The 20,778-nt window shown below is 55.6% G+C and overlaps 1 protein-coding gene across 1 annotated transcript in view; it reads right to left on the bottom strand.

Annotated features, from left to right (window-relative positions):
* The window catches only part of SHC2 (SHC adaptor protein 2), a gene marked incomplete at its 5' end in the record, with an annotated part of 28,266 nt that extends 7,488 nt beyond the window's left edge, over positions 1–20,778 (bottom strand). Inside the window, 9 exons of the mRNA XM_044913202.1 lie at positions 1,836–1,899; positions 2,556–2,727; positions 4,022–4,148; positions 4,243–4,294; positions 4,453–4,506; positions 5,668–5,787; positions 5,961–6,021; positions 7,775–7,845; positions 20,584–20,778. Coding sequence (XP_044769137.1) covers positions 1,836–1,899; positions 2,556–2,727; positions 4,022–4,148; positions 4,243–4,294; positions 4,453–4,506; positions 5,668–5,787; positions 5,961–6,021; positions 7,775–7,845; positions 20,584–20,778 — 916 coding nt within the window. The remainder of the gene's footprint in view (positions 1–1,835; positions 1,900–2,555; positions 2,728–4,021; positions 4,149–4,242; positions 4,295–4,452; positions 4,507–5,667; positions 5,788–5,960; positions 6,022–7,774; positions 7,846–20,583) is intronic.

The raw sequence follows: 20,778 nt of genomic DNA, 5'->3' as shown, positions 1-20,778 counted from the left end.
TCTTTACCCTTGTGGACATGTGAACTCACATACCAGTTCCACCTGCCCTCTGTGGACACGAGCAAGTCTGCTAACCTCTCTGCGCCCCAGTCTCTTCCTCGGCGAAGTGGGGAGATAGGAGTAGCTCCTTTACAAGTAGGGCTGAGGATTAAAACCTTAGAACAGTATACGGCAAAAGTTACAATTCAGGGATGCCTGGGTGGCTCAGTCGTTAAGCGTCTGCCTTCGGCTCAGGTCATGATCCCAGGGTCCTGGGATCGAGCCCCACATGGGGCTCCCTGCTCAGCAGAAAGCCTGCTTCTCCCTCTCCCACTCCCCCTGCTTGTGTTCCCTCTCTCGCTGTGTCTCTCTCTGTCAAATAAATAAATAAAACCTTTTTAAAAAATTAGTTTTGGGGTACCTGGGTGGCTCTGTCGGGAAGAAGAGGGAAGAAGCCCAGGTTGTAGGAATCCGGACTGAGAGAGAATTCCTGGACATCGGAGCTGGGGCATGAACATACTGGTAGGAGTTCTTGGCTAGAGAACAGGGAAAGGCATAACAAGAAGCACCAGCAGCTTGTGCAGAGGATCAGGGCTGGGAGATACTAGGGAGCCCTGGGAGTCCGGGGTGACAGGGGGCAGTCAGCCCAGGTACCGGGGCCAGATCTTAGCTGGGCACCTGCTGGGTGCCCAACGACAAAAGTGGTCTTTAAGCACCATGCTGGGAGTCACGAAAATGCCCAGATTATTTGGGAAGATCTAAAAAAAAAAAAAACCCAAACCCAGCACAGATGTTAGGGAGGCCGTGGGGGAACAGGCAGCTGCAGTGGGGCTGGTGGGTGGACAGCCTCGAAGCCTCTGGTAGCTCGACTAACAGGCTCTGCTCCTCGCCGTCCCCCAGCTCGGCCTCCGCAGGGCAGACACAGGGCTGAAAGACCCTCCGTGCCTGGCAAGAAGGGCAGCAGGAATGAGCAAACTGCGGGGCCTGGGGGAGAGCTTGCAGCCCTTCAGAAGGACCTCACGGTGAGCAAGGACCAGCATGCCTCGGGGGCCATCATCTTTTTGCTTCTCCCCACGTCTGAAAGGAGACACAAATGTGCCAGGGTGGGTGAGCTCCCGGACAGGGAGCGGGGCGCAGGTCACTTCTAATTATGTGTAACGGGATAAGATGCTCACGGGCTAAAAACGCAATCATTTTGTTAAAACAAAAGCCCGTGGTACCTTGATGGGAGGGCAACTGCGTGATTTCATCAAAATAGAACAAGCAGCCACTCCCCTGGGGACAGACTCTACTGAGACCCCTGAACCCGCCTCATGCTGATATCACAGCAAACACCTGGAGGTCTACCCACACGTCTATGAGTCAAGTAGAGGCAAAATAGAAAAGACCCTCCACAGGGTGGAGGAGTCCACTGTGGGGACAAGGGTGAGGACATCTGCGTGGATGGACGTGGAAAGAACTCCAGGACAGATGGCTACGTGGAGAAAGCGAGGTGGACCTGTTCACAGCACGCCACCATCTGTAGGACTGCGGAAAATGATACACGCACTCGAATGGGCTTGAATATACGTGGAGAATTCTGGGAACATAATGGAAACTAGTAACTACTAACAGTTGGTGGCCTGACTGGGGAGGTGGGCAGGGGGCCCAGCAACTTCTCACTGAATGCTTTTTTATGCTCTGGCATTTGAACCATGTAAATGCAGTATCTCTCCCCAAAATGCAATGAAACTAGTCTGTGCAGAATAAAAAGAAACTGATGTTGTCAAACCTCCTAAGAGCATGGGGAGTGAGCATAGTCTCAGAGGTGAAAGTGAAAAGAGAGAGACAGTGTGGGGAGGGGCTGGGGCACCTACCGGTACCTGAGGGGCCCAGGTCCCACGGCAGGCTGCGCGTGTCCCTTTGAGCAGGAGATACCCCCTGAAAAAGAGAGTGACGGGTCCTCCGGCCATGTGCAAGTCCCCCTTCCCAGCCCAGCACCCAGGCTCCCCCAGCGCCCCACCCTCCTGCATGGTTGGAGACCTAAGTCAGAGGCAAAGGGAAGCTCTAAACCCTCTAAACCCTTCCCCCAGCCCCTGGCTCTGAAACTGCCCTCCCCATCCCTCCACCCACCTCTGCTGCAGCCTCAGCTGCCCTCTCGGTTCCAGAAGGGGTCTGCACCTTCCTGCCACCTGCCACATGCTGTTCCCTCCACCTGGATGCCCCTCCCTGTGCCGCTCTCCCAGGCAACTCCTATTCACCCGTCAGGGCCCGGCCCAAACACTGCTTTTTCATGAAAGTCCTCCTGACCACAGAGTGAGTCTCCCCATCGTATATTCCCATTACCGCCCCTGGACTCCCATTTCATGGCCCTGATGAAACTGCTGATACAGGATCTACTTAGTGTCTGAGTCTGGAGGAGGGCCAGACCTTCTGTGCATCTGGGGAAGGAGGGAGGAAGGGGGAAAGGAAGCACAGGGCCCTCCACTGGGATCAAGGAGAAGCAGAAGGAAACTCTAGGGTAAGGCCCAAGGAGTCAGTGCCTGAGGACAACCCTGCCCCCCCCGCCCCCACCCACGAGGTCCACAGAGGCTGACCTGGCCGAGGGCGCTGAGGGCTCCGAGGGCCCCGAGGGCACAGGGCTGAGTTAGGGTGAGCCTGGAGTCCACCAGCCCACCCAGGGGCGGCTCCTTCCCTGGGATGCTGTTGTAGTAATTGTGTTCCGTTTCCTCCTCGTCCCCCCAGGCCGACTCCTCTGGCCTGGTCAGCCTGGGGACAGACAGCAAGCGGGAGCACAGGCAGGAGCCCCAGGACTCAGGGGCAGAGAGAATGCGGGACACCCAAGAGGGTGCCAAGGCCTTGTGGCTTGAGCTTCGCCCAGTGGGTGGGACGAGCCAGGCCTCGGGGACTCTGACCCTGCCTCCTCTCAGGCTGAGGGTAGGGGGAGCTGGGTGCTCTTTCCTCCTCTACAAAACAGGATCTCGCGCACTTCCCAGCACTTCTGCTAAACTACAGCAGGTCCTCGCTCCCTTCCGCCCATCTCCGGCCCCGCCAGGGAGACCCCGAGAGAGAACACTACCCCCAGCTTGCACCCAGAGCCGCGGGGCCAGGGTGGAAGTGCCCTCCGCGTTGCAACGTCCTTGCCCTCTGGCCCTGCAATGGCACCTGTGGGTCCTGAGAGCAAAACAGGGGAAGCTGCTGGCACCAGAGGGCCCCCCCCACAGCCCCTGCGAGGCAGAGGTGGCTGCAGATGCCCCGCCACGGGAGGCAAACACGGGTGTGCATGTGTGATGGAGCGTGAACCTGTGGGGAAGGAGGCCCAGACACGCAGGTGAGGGGCAGTGCGGTGAAGACTCCTGCGGCTCTGTCTGCCCCTGCATACTCTGCCTCTTCCTTATCATGCACACATTTGAATTTCTAACACATTCATTTACGCATTATTTAGTCTAGCAAATTTCTACCTAGTGTATTAAGTAGCTGAGAGCAGGGCTCCGCAAATCTGGCCGGCTGCCCGTATGCGTGCAGCCCAGGAGCTAAGAATGGTTTCTTCTCTTTTAAGCCACAGAACTTTTAAATGATTCAGAGAACATCCAAAGAACAATATTTGGTGACATGTGAAAGTCACATGAAATTCAAAACTTAGTGTCTATAAATACGGACTTCCTGGCCCGGGGCCCATTGATCTTTTAAGCATCGCCCCACGGCTGCTTTTGCCACAACGGCTGAGACAGGTGGTCTGGCCGCAAAGCCGAAAACACTGACCGGCCCTTTGCAGAAGTGTGGGCCACCCCCGCCCAGCCTGGGGATGACAGCAGCTGTGGACTGGCTCTCCGATTCCTCGCCTTGGCCAGGGCAGAGCAGGATGTGTTCATCCCGGGTTTACAGACGAGGGAATGGGGACCTGGCGGCTGAGCCACAAGCCCACAGGGGCACACAGAGGAAAGACGGCACAAAGCGGAGACCTGCACCCAGCACGGAGGAGGTGAGCGTGGGGACTGTGCATCTGGCCTCGGTCAGGTGACACGCCATCTCCGGGAAGACGGGGACGAGGTGGGCCTGGTACCTTTCTGGGGGCACGACCACCCGGGGCGGGCTGTGCAGGTACTGTTTGAAGCGCAGCTCGAAGGCTTGGCCCACGGTGCTGATGATGCTCTGGGCGAGGCCCTCACAGCACTCCAGGATGTGGCAGGCTGCAGAGGGTTGTTTGTTACTCAGCATTAGCATGGCCTTGGCTGGCTGGCCCACCAGCCACAGGGCCCCCGCCCACCCCCGCCGGGACCTCACCTCTCTGGTTGATGGGATCCTTGGCTACATAGGCCACATAATCCATCATGTCCTGGGGAGGGAGAGGACGGGGCGCGGGGAAGAGGTCAGCTGGACCCGCCCGGGCCAGCCTGGCCAGGACGCCAGCCTCCATCTGTAGCAGTGTGGGGGCAGGGGCTTCCGCAGGGGACAGAGGGGACCAGAAGGCCACCCCCCAGCCGCTGGCCTTACCGTGTCGCCGCCTGATGCGAAGGAGATGGACTGCATGTGGTGGTTGGCAATGATCTGGCCAGAGAGAGACACACGTGGTCACGGGAGCGGTCGCGGGGGAGCCTCCCACACACGGCTGGGGCTGGTCACTAGGCCAGGGCCACGGGGAGGGGACCAGGAACGCAGCTGGATGGGGCGCCCCCAGGGCAGGACGCAGAGGCCACACCCACCCTCACACGAGCACATGAACGCCCCAGATATCAGATGTACAGACACACGCAGTTGCTCACACACGGACCAGAGCCACACACTCAGACACGCTCAGACCTCTTCGCACCCTGACCCACACCCACTCACACAGACACCTAGGTGCGGCGCACTCATCTGCACACCCAGTGCAGCCCTGCAGGCAGGGAGAGACACAGGCGGGACCCCACCGAGGCTCCAGTCCCCACGCCGGCACCGTGTGCTCACTCGCACGCTCACTTGCGCTCGCGTCCCCGTATTTGCATGCTGTCTTGTGTGCACATTTGCACACTCGTTTCCATGTTCATTTGGGTGCTCGTTTGCCACCATCCACTGCTGTCCTGAGCGCTCACGGTCCTCTCCTCCTCCCCAGGCTCTCCACAGATGCGCTGGCTTGGGCTCCCTCCCTCCCTGTGCCCCCACAGCCGCAGGTCAAGGCACTTCCTGGGGCCACAACGCTCTCTGGACAAATCCTAGAGCTGTGACTTGTCCAGCTCTGTCCCCCCACAGGGGGACCTCTGCCTGGGATGTCCTCTGCTTACCTCCTCCCTAGTGTCACCGCCTCCAGGAAGCCCTCCATGACGCCCCTGCCAGGTCACAGTGCCTGCTGTACGCCTACAACATCCCTTGCCTGGCCCCACGGTCCTTTTTGGAATTTGTAATTATTCCCTTATTTAGCTGGTTTGTTTCCACCAGAAGATTCCAAGCCTGGGCCCTCCCCCGGGCACTGCTGATGCTGGGTCTGGGTCACTCTCTGCAGGGGCGTCGTGGGCTTGGTGGGGACTTGGCCGCATCCCTGGCCCCAGCGCCTCATGCGGACTGTGGCTGCCACGAGGGCAGCTCAGCTCCTGGCTCGGTGGCGGGGGCGTCTCAGCACATCTCCAGGTAAATGTGTCCACACACAGCCCTGCACCCACCATCCCTCCAGCTCCACCCACAAGTCCCCGGACCTGCCCTGCGGGGGCTGGGGGTGCAGGTGGTGGCACTCACCTGGCGTGTGGCAGGCACGGAGAGGTTGAGGCCATCGGTGGAGATGCTCACAGCGATACTCATGCCCGCAAAGCGCAGGTTGCTCTTGCCCAGGATGGAGGCCAGCGCTTTGTTGGGGGCCTGGGGACGGGGCAGAGGGCAGTGCCGGGCCTGCAGGCTGGGGAGCCTGGGCACTGGGGAAGGTGGGGCTGCAGGGGGCTCTGGCGGGGACAGGGTCCAAGGACGGCCACGGCGCCCCCGCTGCTCCAGCCACACCACCAGCACCACTCAGGGACCACAAGCCCCTCACCCACCTTCTTCTTCCAGGAGCCCCGGACACCAGGCACCGCCTCATGAAGCCGGTTGATGGCTTCCCTGTGTGGGGGGAGGGAGGAGGGGCTTAGTGAGCTTGGAGGTGGGGAGGGGGGTGTGGGGAGGAGGCAGGAGCTCAGAGAGTGTGGGGCTCACAGGAGGGACAGAAGCCAGGGCGCCTGGAAAGAGGCGGAAGGAACAGAGCCATGGACCAGGGGCTACCAGCCCCCACCCCATTTGTACCTGCAGACATCCCCACACACACCGCGCTTGGCTCTCGCCCTCTGGCACCTCCTCCTCAGTGACCAACGCATCCCTGGGCCACAGCCCAACTCAAAACCACAGGGGTCGGATCCAGGGGGACCAGCATAGCTCCTGAGCCCAGACCCCAAGTTCCATGTGGCCACAGGCCAGTCAAGATCCCCATCTGTGGCATGAGAGAGTGATCTTTGCTCTGGGCTCCCCCAGACAGTAAGGAACAGACCACTGTGAAACTGCTAATCCCCCGGGGGGGACCAGAACTTCACAGGACCCTAAAGGTCAGACCACACCAGACCCCCAAAAATGCTGGTGCCACGAGAAGAAACTAGACCCTCACATCCAACCGGCAGGAAGGTAAAACGGTGCTGCCACCTGGAAACGGTCCAGTAGCCCTTCAAACAGTAAGACATGGGGTCACTGCACAGCCCAGCATCCCCTTCCCACATCCGGGTAACATGCACAGGAGAAATGAAAACACACACCCACACAAGACCTGTTCATAGCAGCACACATCATGATAATCACCAACAGGTGAAAGCCACCCAAGGATCCACTGACCGGTGAACAGATACACACACGGTCCCCCACGCGTGGGAGCGTCCCTCGGCCGCGGACAGGAGCCAGGCGCCCACACGCGCTGCTCCGGGGACGGACCCCGAGCCCACGACGCTCAGGGAGGGCACCAGACACGGAAGGCCACACGGGGTGTGAGTCCACGTGGGGAACACGTCCAGAACAGGCTCGTCCACGGACGGGAAGGGGGCTCATGGGGGCCAGGGGCTGGGGAGAATAGGGGGTGACAGATGGGGACAGGGTTTCCTTTTGGGCTGATGGAATGTTCTGGAATTAGGGAGGGAGTGGTTGCACAGCTCTGTGAGGAAACCAAAACACATCGAATTGTGCACTTTAAGTGGGTGAATTGTTTGATGTGTGAATTACATCTCAGTAGAGTGTTTCTGTGTCTACGGTGAAAGGACTAATTCAGTTTTCACATGCAAAAAGATGTCAATCCTTTCTGTCTCAGCCCTGGTTGTAGCCATGACTCTTCATGACTCTGCTCCTGGCAGCTCAGAGCATCATGAGATCAATGTGCTTTCTCTGCACCAAAAAAAGCACAGACAACAGAAATGCTATCCCCGCCCTGGACAGGCTCCCAGCCCCTTCCAGCCCTGACCTGAGTCCTAACCGGGAACCAGCCAGCACCCGCAGGTCCCACGACCTGCGGAGGCATCTCCCAGCACCCCTGTGGGACCCACACACTGGGAGGGACCAGGTGTCATCTCTACCTGACAGAGAGAATCCAGGGTCTGAGGAGCAAGGGCACCTGGAGGGCGGGACAGGGCTGGGACTCAGACACCATGTGCCCCACCCCAAGGCCCTCCTAAGTCCACGCCACACTGTTCCCCAAGCTGTGCGGCAGGAGGGAATGTCACTGCGCCTGCCATCCTGGGTTCCCGGGGCAAACTGTCTGAGCCACCTCTCCGAAGCCTCCCATCAGCCCTCCCCCAGCTGCTCCGAACCCCCAGCCCCACAGCAGCCGGTCTCAAAGGCTCACCTGGTCACCTGGGTGCGGGTGTTAAAATCCAGAGAGCGCATGGAGCGGAGGACTTCAATGCAGCCCATGTACTAAGGGAAGAGAGAACGAGCGGTTAGCAGGCAGGCCCCAAGCCCCAGCCCAGGAGAGCCTGGGTCGGGGGACAGGTGAACCCAAGCCCTTCCTCCAGCAAGTGCTTCACTCGCATCTCTTGCCCCCACTGGGCTGAAGCCCTGTCCCCTGTGCTCGACCACGTCCAGCCTTGCTGCCTCGGGGCCTTTGCACCTGCTGTCTCCTTGCTGCTCCCTTTCCCATCGACGTGCAGACTGGTTCCTTCCTTATCTTCAGGCTCAGCATCACCTCCTCAGAGCCGCCTTCCCTGACACTAAGCAAGTTGTTTCCTGGTTGATCCCTCCAGGCTCAGTCATGCTGTTGGTCTAACCATCTGCTGTTTGTTCTCGCTTTCTGTTCCACTAGAGCAGGAGCCCAGGAGGACCAGGATGGTGACCAGGATGGGGATGCTGTTGCTCACTACTGCAGCCCCAAAGCCCAGCACAGGGCCTGCAGGCAGATGGGGAGGAAACCATCTGGCCCATGAAACCCAACGCACTGACTATCTGACCCTTTCCAGGAAAAGTGTGCTAACTCCTGCCTGGGCCGCCTTCGCCACAGAAAGAGGCTTCAGAGTCTCCAAGAGACGATGCTGAGGGACAGCAGAGATAGAAACAGCCTGCAGAGCTCCCAGACTGCTCCAACCTCTGCCAAGGGAGGGGGAGCAGGGGCCAGCCCCGGGCCAGGAGCCTCGTTCCAGCTGGTGTCTGGGTGCTGGGGGGTGTCTGCACCGACAGATGCACTCCTATGCACATGCGCAGTATGCGTGTGCGACGTCCAGAACGGGCAAGTCCACAGAGACAGAAAGGTGGTTGGCAGGTGCCAGCAACTGGGGGAGGAGCGGGGAGGCGGCTAATGGGGACGGGTTTTTCTGGGACGAGGGAATGTTCTGGAACGAGAGAGTGGTGACGGTTGCACGACCTTGTGAATGTACTAAATACCATTAAATTGTATGTAGACTTCAAAATGGGTGATGGTTCGGGCGCCTGGCCAGCTCAGTCAGTGGAACATGCCACTCTTGATCTCGGGGTTGTGAGCTCAAGCCCCATGCTGGGCCTAGACCTTACTTATAAAATAGAATAAAATAAAATAGATAAAATATAGAATAGAATAGAATAGAAAATAAATAAAATGGTTAATGGTTAACTATTGTAAATGTTACCTCAATTTTTTAAAAACCTAGACGAACACACACTTTGACCTTGAAACTGCATTTTTAGGACTTTACCCCACAGATACATCAGCCCCAGGGCTGCCGGTGTGTGCAAAGTCACCATGTGGGGTGGCCCATGTCCCACCCTCTCCACAGGGCTCTGAGCCTGCAGGACTAGAAGGGGAACAGGTGGGCAGGTGTTTGCTGCCCCCAAACAGCCCCAGTGTGTCAGTGCCCACCCACTCCCTTTTCCCCCAAGCTCCCCCTCGTGCTAGCCCCAGGGGCTGGTTCCCTATACCTGGCCCTCCTCTGTGAGTCCTGACCCTCAGGTACACCTTTTGCACACACCCTCCCTTCCTGTGGGGACCCGTAGCACTGAACAAATTAGCAAGAAATTAGAGACACCCTGAAACACAACACATCCAGCTTTGTGAGATTCAATACATGACCCCAGTTCAGTTGGAATTGCCATTAAACAATGACTATTTTCTTTTATTTTTTAAGATTTTATTTATTTGTTTGACAGAGAGAGACACAGCGAGAGAGGAAACACAAGCAGGGGGAGTGGGAGAAGGAGAAGCAGGCTTCCCGCTGAGCAGGGAGCCCGATGCGGGGCTCGATCCCAGGACCCCGGGATCATGACCTGAGCTGAAGGCAGACACTCAAAGACTGAGCCACCCAGGCGCCCCATGAATATTTTCTTAGTATAAGTATGTCCCAAATAGTGCATGGGGCATACTTACACCAAAAATTATTGGTGTTCCTTGGAACTTTTCATTTAACTGGGTGCCCTGTCTTCTTGCTAAATATAAGCAAATCATGGTTCTTGGAATGGAAGAGTATGCATTAGTAAAAAAGACAATAATTTTTTAATGTATTTATATGAGATTATCTCCAAGGTCTATCATTAAGTAGCAAAAACAAGGTGTAGAACAGAGGTCTTGGTGAGTCACCATTCATATGGACAAGGGGTCAAGGAGGAACACGTGCACACATGCATGTAAATACAGTGTGTGTGTGTGTGTGTGTTTGCACGAGCATAGATGAATAATTCTAGCAGGTTACAGTGGGTGCTTCTGGGAGAGAAACCGTATGCTGTTGACAGACTGTAAACATGTCCGCAAGTCATTCCTCCCCCCATCCAAGCCCTTGGATTGGCCACGGGACTTTGTTTGGGCCAATGGGATGTCAGCCAAGGTGACACAGTCAAGGTTTAAAGGGCACTTGTGCCTGGAGCTTGTCCCCCCACTGGTCTCAGGTCCCTGCAATCCTGCCAGGCCAGCCTGCTCCATTAGGACAGACATGTGGCCCATCCCCATCATCCCAGCTGACACTGGCCAATTGCCATGTGAATGAAGAGACCATTCAGCCCCAGCTGACCCACAGAACCACAAGAAATAATAAATGTTTGTTGTCCTGCACTAGATTGTGGGATGATTTGTTACATGGTGACTGCTAACTGAGATAGTGACCAGATGAAGAGTAGGAGCAAGCCAAGCAAAGACCCAGGCAAAGGGAATGACAAGTACAAGACCCAGAAGTGAGAGCAAGCATGGAGAGGCCACAGACTCACTCCAGTGTAGCTAGAGCAGAGAATCAAGGAGCAAAGAAAGATGACAGGACATAAGCAAGGAGGTTGCAGTGCCCTAGGGCTGTGATGAGGGGCCGGGTTAAGCTGGGGAGCCCCATGGAAGACTTTTAAGTAGGGGAGTGAACAGATCTGTCTCACCTTCTCTTGGATGGATGATGGATGGATAGATGGATGGTTGGATGGATGGGTAATGGATGGATGATGGATGGATAGATGGATGGATAGATAGATGATGGATAGATGGGTAGATGGATGGATAGATGGAGGGGTGATGGATGGATGGATGAAGGATGGGTGGATATATGATGAATAGAGAGATGACAGATGGACAGAAGGATGGGCCATGGATGGACGGACAGATGGATGGGCAGACAAATGGATGATGGATGGATGAATGGTGGATGAATGGATGGATGATGAATGGACAGATAAACAGGTGACGGATGGACAGAGGGATGGACAGATGGACAGAAGGATGGGCATGGCCTATATGCCAGGCATGTGTTAGACATGCGGGACCTCAAAGGGAATTTGCTGTGGTCCCTGCTCCCAGGAGTGGATTTTCTCACTGAGAGGACAGCTTTGGTGGGACGCTGGCTGCTCAACAGGTATCATCCCTCTGGGTGTGGCATCTGTGCAGTGGGTGTTGGTGTTCTAGGCCCAGAGTGAGGGGTTCTGATTCCCATACCACCCCCAGGCTCACCCCAATTAATGTCCAGTCCTCTCTAACTGCTCCAGTGTGTCCCCAGCCCCTGCCTGGATGAAGGGTGGGGTGCACGACTTAACTGCACTGGAGAAATGGGGGCTCACACAAGAGGGGATGCAATGGGGCCACCCCGGAGGGCTGGGAACAGGGACTGAAAACTCAGATGCTGATGGGGCCAGGCAGGGGAGGCTAGCAGATGGTCAGAGTGGGCTCCTGCACCCACAGACAGTAGTACCTACTGACCACGTAAGCACGCGGGACAAATTACCTCTCTTAATGCTCTGTGCCCACGCCAAAGTGACAACTGTGACCCTCAGGAAACGCAGGTCCAAGGAGGCTCAATAAAAGTTACGAGCTTGTAGGTGGCAGAGGCAGGATTTGAACCCACACCCTCAGGCTCTGGAGTCCCACCAGTGCACGACCAGAGGTGGGGGGGGGGGTGCGTACACTGCATATTCCATAGCCAGAGGGGCCCAGTGCTGCCAGACACCTGATTTTTTTAAAAAGACACCAGAAATCCAGGGCTTTTGTGTGAAACCTCCTAATTTGTAAACACTGACCAGAAATTGAATTTTTACTTTTAAATAGACAGCAGGGGGAAAAGCTCAGAGGTAAGATTCAGCCCTGGGTCTGCCAGTGAACATGACCTCTGCCCGGGAAGCACAACCCACTGGACACCAGTTGTGGTGGGTTGGATGCTGGCCTCGCTGAAGGGTTTGTCCACCTGCTCACCCCCAGAGCCTGCGGATGGGCCCTAAATCCAAGACGGGTGTCCCAGTAAGATGCAGGCGGAGCTCAGAGTGACCGATCTGCAAGCCGAGGGCCCCCCGGCACCTCCAGGACCTGGGGGAGCCTGGACAGGATCCTCCCTTGGAGCCTCAGCAGGAGCCCGCCGCGCAACACCTGCGTCTCAGACCTGCAGCCTCAGGGGAAGAAGACTCCGCCGTTGATTTAAGCTGCCCAGTGTGCAGTGATTTGTTACAGCACCCAGGACACTGATACAGAAGGTCAGGAGGAGACCCCAAATGGCTCTGTATCCCACCTTCCCTTTTCACACGTGGAGGTAGAGGCAGCCCAGAGCCCAACCTAGAATGCTACAGGGAAGGAGCTGATTTACACGTGGGGAAACTGAGGCCCGGAGACGTGAAGGGACGGAGCTGAGCTCCGGCAGCAAGCCAGGCTAGAGATCTGATGAACACCCTGCTCTCCAAACTCCCAGCAGGGGAGACCCTCCAACACCTGTCGACTTCCTTACGTGTATGGCCCAGACTATTACTTGCTTAACATTCTATTTTAAGTAGACTCCATTTATAAACATAACTGGGTTGGGGCACCTGGGTGGCTCAGTCGTCAAGCCTCTGCCTTCGGCTCAGGTCATGATCCCAGGGTCCTGGGATCGAGCCCCGCATAGGGCTCCCTGCTCAGCGGGAAGCCTGCTTCTCCCTCTCTCACTCCCCCTGCTTGTGTTCCCTCTCTCACTGTCTCTCTCTCTGTCAAATAAATAAAACCTTAAAAAAGAAAAAAAACATAACTGGGTTTATTTTTTAAGGAAATGGCAGGAAATGACTCAAGTCTTCATCAATAGATGATCAGACCCATGTAGTGGGTCAACCATGCACTGGAGCGTCCCTCGGCCACAAACAGGAGCGAGGCGCCCACACGCAAGGCCCCGGGGACGGACCCCGGGCCTACGACGCTCAGGGAGGGAACCAGACACAGAAGGCCACGCGGGGTGTGAGTCCACGTGGGTGACACGTCCAGAACAGGCTCATCCACGGACCGGAAGGGGGCTCATGAGGGCCAGGGGCTGAAGGAGGGTCGGGGGTGGGGTATGATGGCTGATGGAACAGGGTTTCTTTTTGGGGAGATGGAACATTCTGGGATGAGGGTTTCTGTAAATGTACTAAAAACCTCTGAATTGTACAATTTAGATGGGCAAATTTTATGGTATTGAATTCTAAAATTTTTTTTCCATTTCTTTGAGGAAAGGAGGAAACTGCCTATTGCTCCCACCAGCCTCTGGTTTGAGGCCTAGTAGAGTTTTCCTGACAAGCACTAGAATGAACATGCCATGATCATAATGGGAAGTGTCCGTCCAGGCAATTTCTGCTAGGACAAACCAGTGGAAGTTTGTAGGCAACCAGGATGTTTGCACAGCCTCTAAATCCTCCTCCCCAGGGAAGTTCCAGAGTATGGGGATGTGGGGGGGGGGGGGACTCTGCAGGTGCCTGGGGCAGGGCAGGAGCACAGCTAGGCTAGGTCTGCGGTGGCCGCGCTCCTGGTGAGCAAAACCGAGTCCTGCCATGAACTTGAGACTCCGGTACATGCTTTACATTCATTATCCCTCAATTCTGAAGGTCTGACCCCAAATTAAGAAGTACCTCCCCACAGAAACTTACTACTTACAAAGGAGACAAAGGTCACCCTAGCCAGCGCGTGGGTCTCCTGGGCCCTCTAACAAAGCAGCACAACCAGGACAGCTGACAACAACGGGACTTTATTGTCTCCCGGTTCTAGAGACCAAAGGTCCAAAATCAGATGTGGGCAGGGGGCACTCCCGCTGGAGGCTCCAGGGCAAGGCCCCAGCTTCTGACGGTGGCGATGGCCCCAGGCCCTTGCAGGTACACGCTCGACTCTGCCTCTGTTGTCACATGGCTTCTCCCTGTGTATGTGTCCACGTTTCTCTCGCTTTAGAAGGACACCAACCTGTTAGATTTCCGTGCTCTGGGGCACCTGGGGGGCTCTGTCGGTAAAGTGTCTGACTCTCGATTTCGGCTCAGGTCATGATCTTAGGGTCGTGAGATGGAGTCCTGCTCCTGGCTTCACACTCAGCGAGGAGCTGCTGGAGACTCCCTCTCCCTCTGCCCCTCCCCCTGCTCTCTCTCTCTCTCTCTCTAAAGATTTTCGGTCCATCCTAATCTAATAATCTAGGACAGCCTCATCGTCACCAGATTATATCTGCAAATAAAGTCACATTCTGAGGTCCCAGTGGCCATGAAGTGGGGGGGGACACCATTCTTACCAATACACCAGGTGACCCAAGTTTCCAGAATCGGTATCAGGACTGGCATCCATCCCCGCCTCTTGCTTTGCTTAATGGGGAAGACACAGCACAGCCCTGTGCTTCCTGCCCAGGATGCACAACCTGAACCCAGTCGTGAGCAAACACCTGTCAGACACCAGCCAAGAGAAAACTGCGAAATCACCAGTGCACGGGGCACCCCGCTCTTCGCACTGGGAGTCTCACATTCACACCACAGTCCTAGGTCCCTCAGGACGTCAGAACATCCTGCCGGGCGTTCGTGTACATGGAAAACCCTGTATGATCACCACGCCTCCAATCTAACTCACTTCACCCATAACACGAGGCACGTGGGGCAATTTTTGTTTGTTTACTTTCTAACTGTGGTAGAATACACATAAGAGTCACCATCGTAACCATCACATGAAGCACACTCACACCACCCTGCAACCACCCCCACCCTCCGTCTCCAGAACGTTCCATCTCCCCACACGGAGACTCTGTCCCCGTGAAGCACGGACTCCCCACCCCCACCCTCCGTCTCCAGAACGTTCCATCTCCTAAACTGAGACTCTGTCCCCACGAAGCACGGACTCCCCACCCCCACCCTCTGTCTCCAGAACGTTCCATCTCCCCACACGGAGACTCCCCACGAAGCACGGACTCCCCACCCCCTGCCCCATCCCTGCGGGATGTGTCCTTCTGGGTCTGGCTCCTCTCGCTGAGCCCCGTGTCCTCGAGGTCCTGCACGTCGTGGCAGGTGTCAGGGTCCCTTCTTTCCTAAGGCTGGATCATGTTCCCGCGCATGGATGAACGGTGCTGGGTGCATCCTTCATCTGTGGGTGGACACTGGGGTGTTTCCCCCATTTTTTTTACCTCTGTGACTCGTGCGGCTGTGAGCACGGGGCTGTGGGTACCTGTTGGGGTCCCTGCTTTTACTCCTTTGGCGTGTACACCCAGACGTGGGATGACTGGGTCACATGGGGTTTCTGTTTAACTTTTCTGGACGGTCTTAATACACACTGAACCGTTACCAGGAGTTGTGCACTAGGTTAGAATATCACGTTGCCTACAGCAAATCCAATGGTGTTTGAGTTGCTGGAGTTACGCCCTGTGTCTAGGGAAGCTTCTGCCCACCCCCCTGTGCGTCTACAGGAGTGAAGTCTACACATCTACATATTGAAACATATCTTAAGTTATTATGCATTGTTGTCATTGTGTTTCTCCTTTTTATTGCTGCTTTGTTACATCATATCGATTCTCAGGGGAAATAAACGTGCAGGGAGGTGTTACATATATATACATTTGAAGTTCGTTTCGTGGTGGAGGGTTATGAAATACTGGGTATAAATAAGTAGCAGTTAATCCAACAGGACTGCAAGCAGTTGTCTTAAACTGGTGGTTCCCAAACATTAACGGATGTTGGAATCACCAGGAAACGTTGACTGCTGGGCCCACCCCGAGTTTCTGACTCAGCAGCTCTGGGGTGGAGCCCAAGAATGGGCATTTATAACAAGTTCCCAGATGTCTGGGCACCACACACTGTTCAGCATTGGTTTAAGCCAATCTGGTAATCCCATCCCCCTTGCTATGAATGGATTTTGCCATTTGGGGCCAATGAGGTGTGGCAGGGTGGGGTGGGGGGAATGGTGGACAGTCTCTTACAAAGAGAACTAAGGAAGGGATAGTCTTTTTCTTCCAGTGTACATGGTTGGATCCATGTGTGATGCCTAGTGCTGTGGCTGCCATTTTGTGACCATGAGGGCAGCTAAGCCAGCATGCTAAAGATGGCAGCACAAAAAGATGGGAAGACCCAGGTCTTTAAGGATGTTGTCAAGCCACTGAATTAAGTCATCCTGGAGACACCCTACCCCTTGCTTTGAGGAATAAGCTGCATTTCAGGTAAAAACATCTCTACTCAGTTAACCTCCCATGGTTCCCTTGCATATCACCAGCATATGAAAACCACACTTCAGGAAAAACTGAGTGACACAGAGTCCTGGTCATTTCACTGACATGTGTGCAGGCTTGAGCTCCATTCCCTCCCCAGCCAGAACCAGTCCACCTGGCCAGGGTCACTGTCTTTCTGTGCCCCACTGCACCATGAGCAGAGCTGGGCACACAGTTGAAAAACTTTCGTTCATGGAGAGCTTGTGAGAGGGCATGAGTGAGGGCACCTCAAAAAAGCAGAAAGCTCTCGGGGCGCCTGGGTGGTTCCGTGAGTGACGCATCTGTCTTCGGCTCACGTCATGATCTCAGGGGTGGGAGATCGAGCCCCACATCGGGCTCCCTGCTCAGCGGGGAGCCTGCTTCCTCCTCTACCTCTGCCCCTGCTCATGTGCTCCCTCTCTCTCGCTTACACTGTCTCTCAAATAGATAAATAAAATCTTTTTTAAAAATTTAAAAAGCAGAAAGGTCCTATCAGTGGAATTTTTGTGAAAGGGGAAGTCCAATGTGTCAAAATGGTATGAGTGAGAGGAAGACAGGACTGGTGATCCACAGAGCTTGATGCAAATTCTGGCTTGTCCACAGTGCGGGTTCACTTTGTTAACAACAAAATTTTGCTCAGACATCCACCCTTCAGAAAGGTCAGAAGATCGGGGACAACTAGAGCTGAGCTGTCCAACAGGGCAAGCATGTGTCTCATATGACCACCTGAATTTAATTTAAAATTAAGTACAATTAAAATTTAGTTCGTTTGTCACACTAGCCACATTTCAAGGGCTCCGTGGCCACGTGGGGCTACCATATTGGACAGCAGAGATCTCCAACATTCCATCGCCTCAGGAAGGTCTTTGGGCAGTGATGATCTAGGTTCACCACACAGCTGGTTTAGGCAAAGTTCACCGGACACAAGTCTGGCCAATGAGACATGAGGGGAAGCTGGCTGGGCACTTCTGGGAAAGGCTCCCTTACTCATGAAAGGACCCCACGGGAAGAAGGCTCTTTTCTGTAGGATGATGGGACAGCCAGGAGAGGACCTGGTCTGAGAGGGAAGTCAATGTCAAGGGTGGCGTACTCGTCTCCTGGGGCGGCTGTCACCCCACAGATGGGGCAGCGTGGAACAACAGAAGCATATCCTCTCACAGTCTGGAGACCGGAGGCCTGAGATCTAGGTGTTCAGGGCTGGACACCCCAAGGAGGGTCCTTCCTGCCTCCTCCAGAGCCTGGCGGTCCTTGGTGTCCCTGTACAGCAGCCAGGTCACTCTGTTCTCCGCCCCCCTCTTTACATGGCCCCCTTCTCCAGGTGTCCTCACACGACTTACAAGGACACATTAGATTCAGGGCCCACCCTACTCCAGCATGACCTCTTCTTAATTATATCTGCAAAGACCTTGTTTCCAAACAAGATCACGTTCTAAGGTTCCAGGTGGACGTGAATTTGGGGGGATGTTATTCACCCCAACACAGATGAACAGAGCCTGGATCCATGATGAGGTCACCGAGCTGCTGAGTTAAACAGCCACAGAGCTGCCGCCCAGGGTCTCTTCTCACGTGAGAAAATGGACATCCTGTACCTCAATGCTCTGAGTGCGGTTTAGGGTGATGCAGCCGGAGACATCTCATCTGTAAAATGGGTGGGCAACCTCAGGGTTGTGAGGATAATGCACACCGATCCACGCACAGCACTCAACTGTGTGCCTAGAACTCAGACGCCACGTTCCCGTCTCTGTCCGCCAGGGCTCCGCCTTCTCATCTCAAACAGGGATCATTCTAGGGTTTTGTGAGGCTTCCAGGCAAACAAAGCAGAGGACCGAGACTGATTCAGACCCCATGGGGCCCAGGTCAGGGCCCTTCATCTATCAGAGACACCTGTGGGCTCCGTCTCCACAGAAGTGTCCCCCCTTCTCTCCACCCCCATGTTGCCCTGGTCCAGGTCATCTCTCCTTGCCCCCTCCTGGGTCCCTCCGCGGCCCTTCTGGCCCTCACCCTCACCCCATTTCCACAGAGCTACCAGAAAGACCCTTTCGAAACTTCAAACTCCACCCTTTGATCCCTGCTTAAAACCACCTACACGCAAACTTGCCCACAAATCTCTTATTCCTCTCCTTCTCTCCATAAGCTCCAGAAACATGGGTCCCCTGCTGTTACCCAAACATGCCAAGCTCATTCCCTGCCACTGGGCCTTTGCACTTGCTGTGCCCACTTGCTGTGCTGGAAATCTCTTCCCTAGTTGTTTCGTGTCTGAGGCCTCATGGTTTCAGGTCTCAGTCTAAATGTCATCTCCTGAGAGATGCCTTCCCCTACTACCCCTGCTGAAGTAACCACCCAGTCGCTTACTCTGGCATCACTTTATTTAAATTTCTGCATTTTAATTTAGCACCTGCCAAGATCTGCCATTTATTTGTTCTCTTCTGTATTTACTGTCAGTGTCTCCCTCTAGAATCTAAGCCCGGTAAAAGCAGGGACCAGATCTTCCTTATTTCCCACCAGGTCGTCAGCGCCCGGCAGGACGGGCATGCATTTGATATTTGCTGCGTTGACAAAAAAGTCATGATCATGGGAATAACCCAACAGCCTGCACCCCGCAATGCAAGCATCTGAATTCTGAACATTCTAAACCCCCCGTACCCACAGCCAAGGGGCAGACTCGGCTTCCCCGTGCTTGAAGTCCACAGAACCATCCATGAAACATCCTTGCTACAAAGCCAATCCTGAACCCAGTCAAGCCTGTAGACCCATTGCCAGGATTCAGGAAAAGAAAGGGCAAGGCACCAAGTTAAAAGATGCCACAAGAAAAGGGCCAGATCCCGGGTGTGGGGCAGTCCATGGCCCTGGCAAGTCCACGGTTAGGCCTGAGGCTCTACGCATCTCCTAGGCTCCCCCGTGATACGATGCTCAGACCCAGACCACGCATGGAGGAGGGAGGGTCGGGGGGACACTCAAAATGGCGACACTACCAGGGACACAGTACTGTCCTGGGGTTGCCATAACAAAGTACCACAAGCCGGGCAGCTTACAACCATGGGAGGTATGCTCTCCCAGCTCTGGAGACCCAGAAGTCCGAAATCAGGGTGTAGGCAGGGCCACGTACCCTCTGGAGGCCCCAGGGGATGGTCCTTCCAGCCTCCTCCAGCTCCTGGGGGCGGTAAGCAGCAACCCTTTGGGCCCCCAAGCCTGTGGCAGCATCTGCAACCTCTGCCTCTCTCCTCACATGGCTTCTCCCTGTCTGTGTCATTTCCCTCTTCTGACGACGACACCAGCCTACTCCAGGATGACCTCATTTTAACTTGATTATGTCTACAAAGACCCTATTTCTAAAGAAGCCTGCATTTGCAGGTGCCCATGGACATGAATTCAGCAGGGGACACTACTCAACTCAGCCCTGGGAGAGACGGGACAGGAAATGTTGGGGACAGTTGTAAAGGGAACAGACAGAACCAAATGCAAACGCATTAACTTCCAGGGTCCTGATCCCAAAAAGCCAGTCGAGGGGGTGTGAATCCTGCCCGATATTCGATGACATTTTGGAATCTCTGGTGATTTCTCAGACGGAACAATGAGCTGTGGGTAAGATGACCGCTTTCTTGGGAGACCGTGCGGAAGCACTTAACAGTCAGTGTCATCAGGGGGAGCTTACTCTACTGGTTCGCCGAAAAGCACACACAGGGGTAGACATTTGCGTAGAGAAGGTAAAATGTTTACAGTCGTAGGTAGAGATACACAGGTGCTCTATTCGTCCGACTCTTCCGTCTGTTTGAAAGGTTCACAATAAAGCACCAGGATAAAAGAAGGTCCCTCGCTTTACACCCCATCCCGAGTCCCACAGTCTCCCATCGAATCCTGCGGTCTGGCTGGGCGCGGCCCCTTTCCAGATACCCCTTCCCCGCGCCCCCCACCTTGGCCAAGGCATCTGCAGGTTCCGACCCGGCGGTCAGCGAAGATGCTTTTTAATGGTGGTCCGGGGGACAGGATGCGCCCACCGAAGTCCTCCCCCCACCGACTCCTCTAGCAATACCAATGGAGAGGGAGAATGTTTCACCTGCGCATGCGTGTTCTCCACCCACCTGCTGCCCTCTCCCCGCCCCTCCCCACGTGACGCCGTGGGAACCCTGACCCCAGCACCGCCCCATTGGGGGCGGCCAGCGCCGCGCAGGCTGGAGATGGGGGTCCAGGGTGGTGGGGAGAGGAGTAAGGATAGAGAAGAGAGACCTGGCTCTCAGGGTCCAAGAGAAGGGGGAAGGGGAGCCCCAACCTAGGAGTCGGGGGAAGATGTAATCCCAGGGATCCCGGCCGGCGCACTCACCCGCACGATGTAGGAGACCCCGGGCCCCAGGACCCTGGCGTCTGGGTGTAACCAGCCGTGCGCCGGCTTGTGGATGAAGCTTCCTTTGCGGATCCACTCGTCGGCGGCGGCGTCCGGGGACCCGGCCACCCCCCGCGCACCGCGCGGTCCCCGGGCCCCGGCGGCCCGGCAGCGGCTGAGCGCGGGCAGCGGGCA

This window comes from Neomonachus schauinslandi, chromosome 1 (genome assembly GCF_002201575.2).
Source record: "Neomonachus schauinslandi chromosome 1, ASM220157v2, whole genome shotgun sequence".
Lineage (NCBI taxonomy): Eukaryota > Metazoa > Chordata > Mammalia > Carnivora > Phocidae > Neomonachus > Neomonachus schauinslandi.
This window is presented reverse-complemented; position numbering and strand designations above follow the sequence as displayed.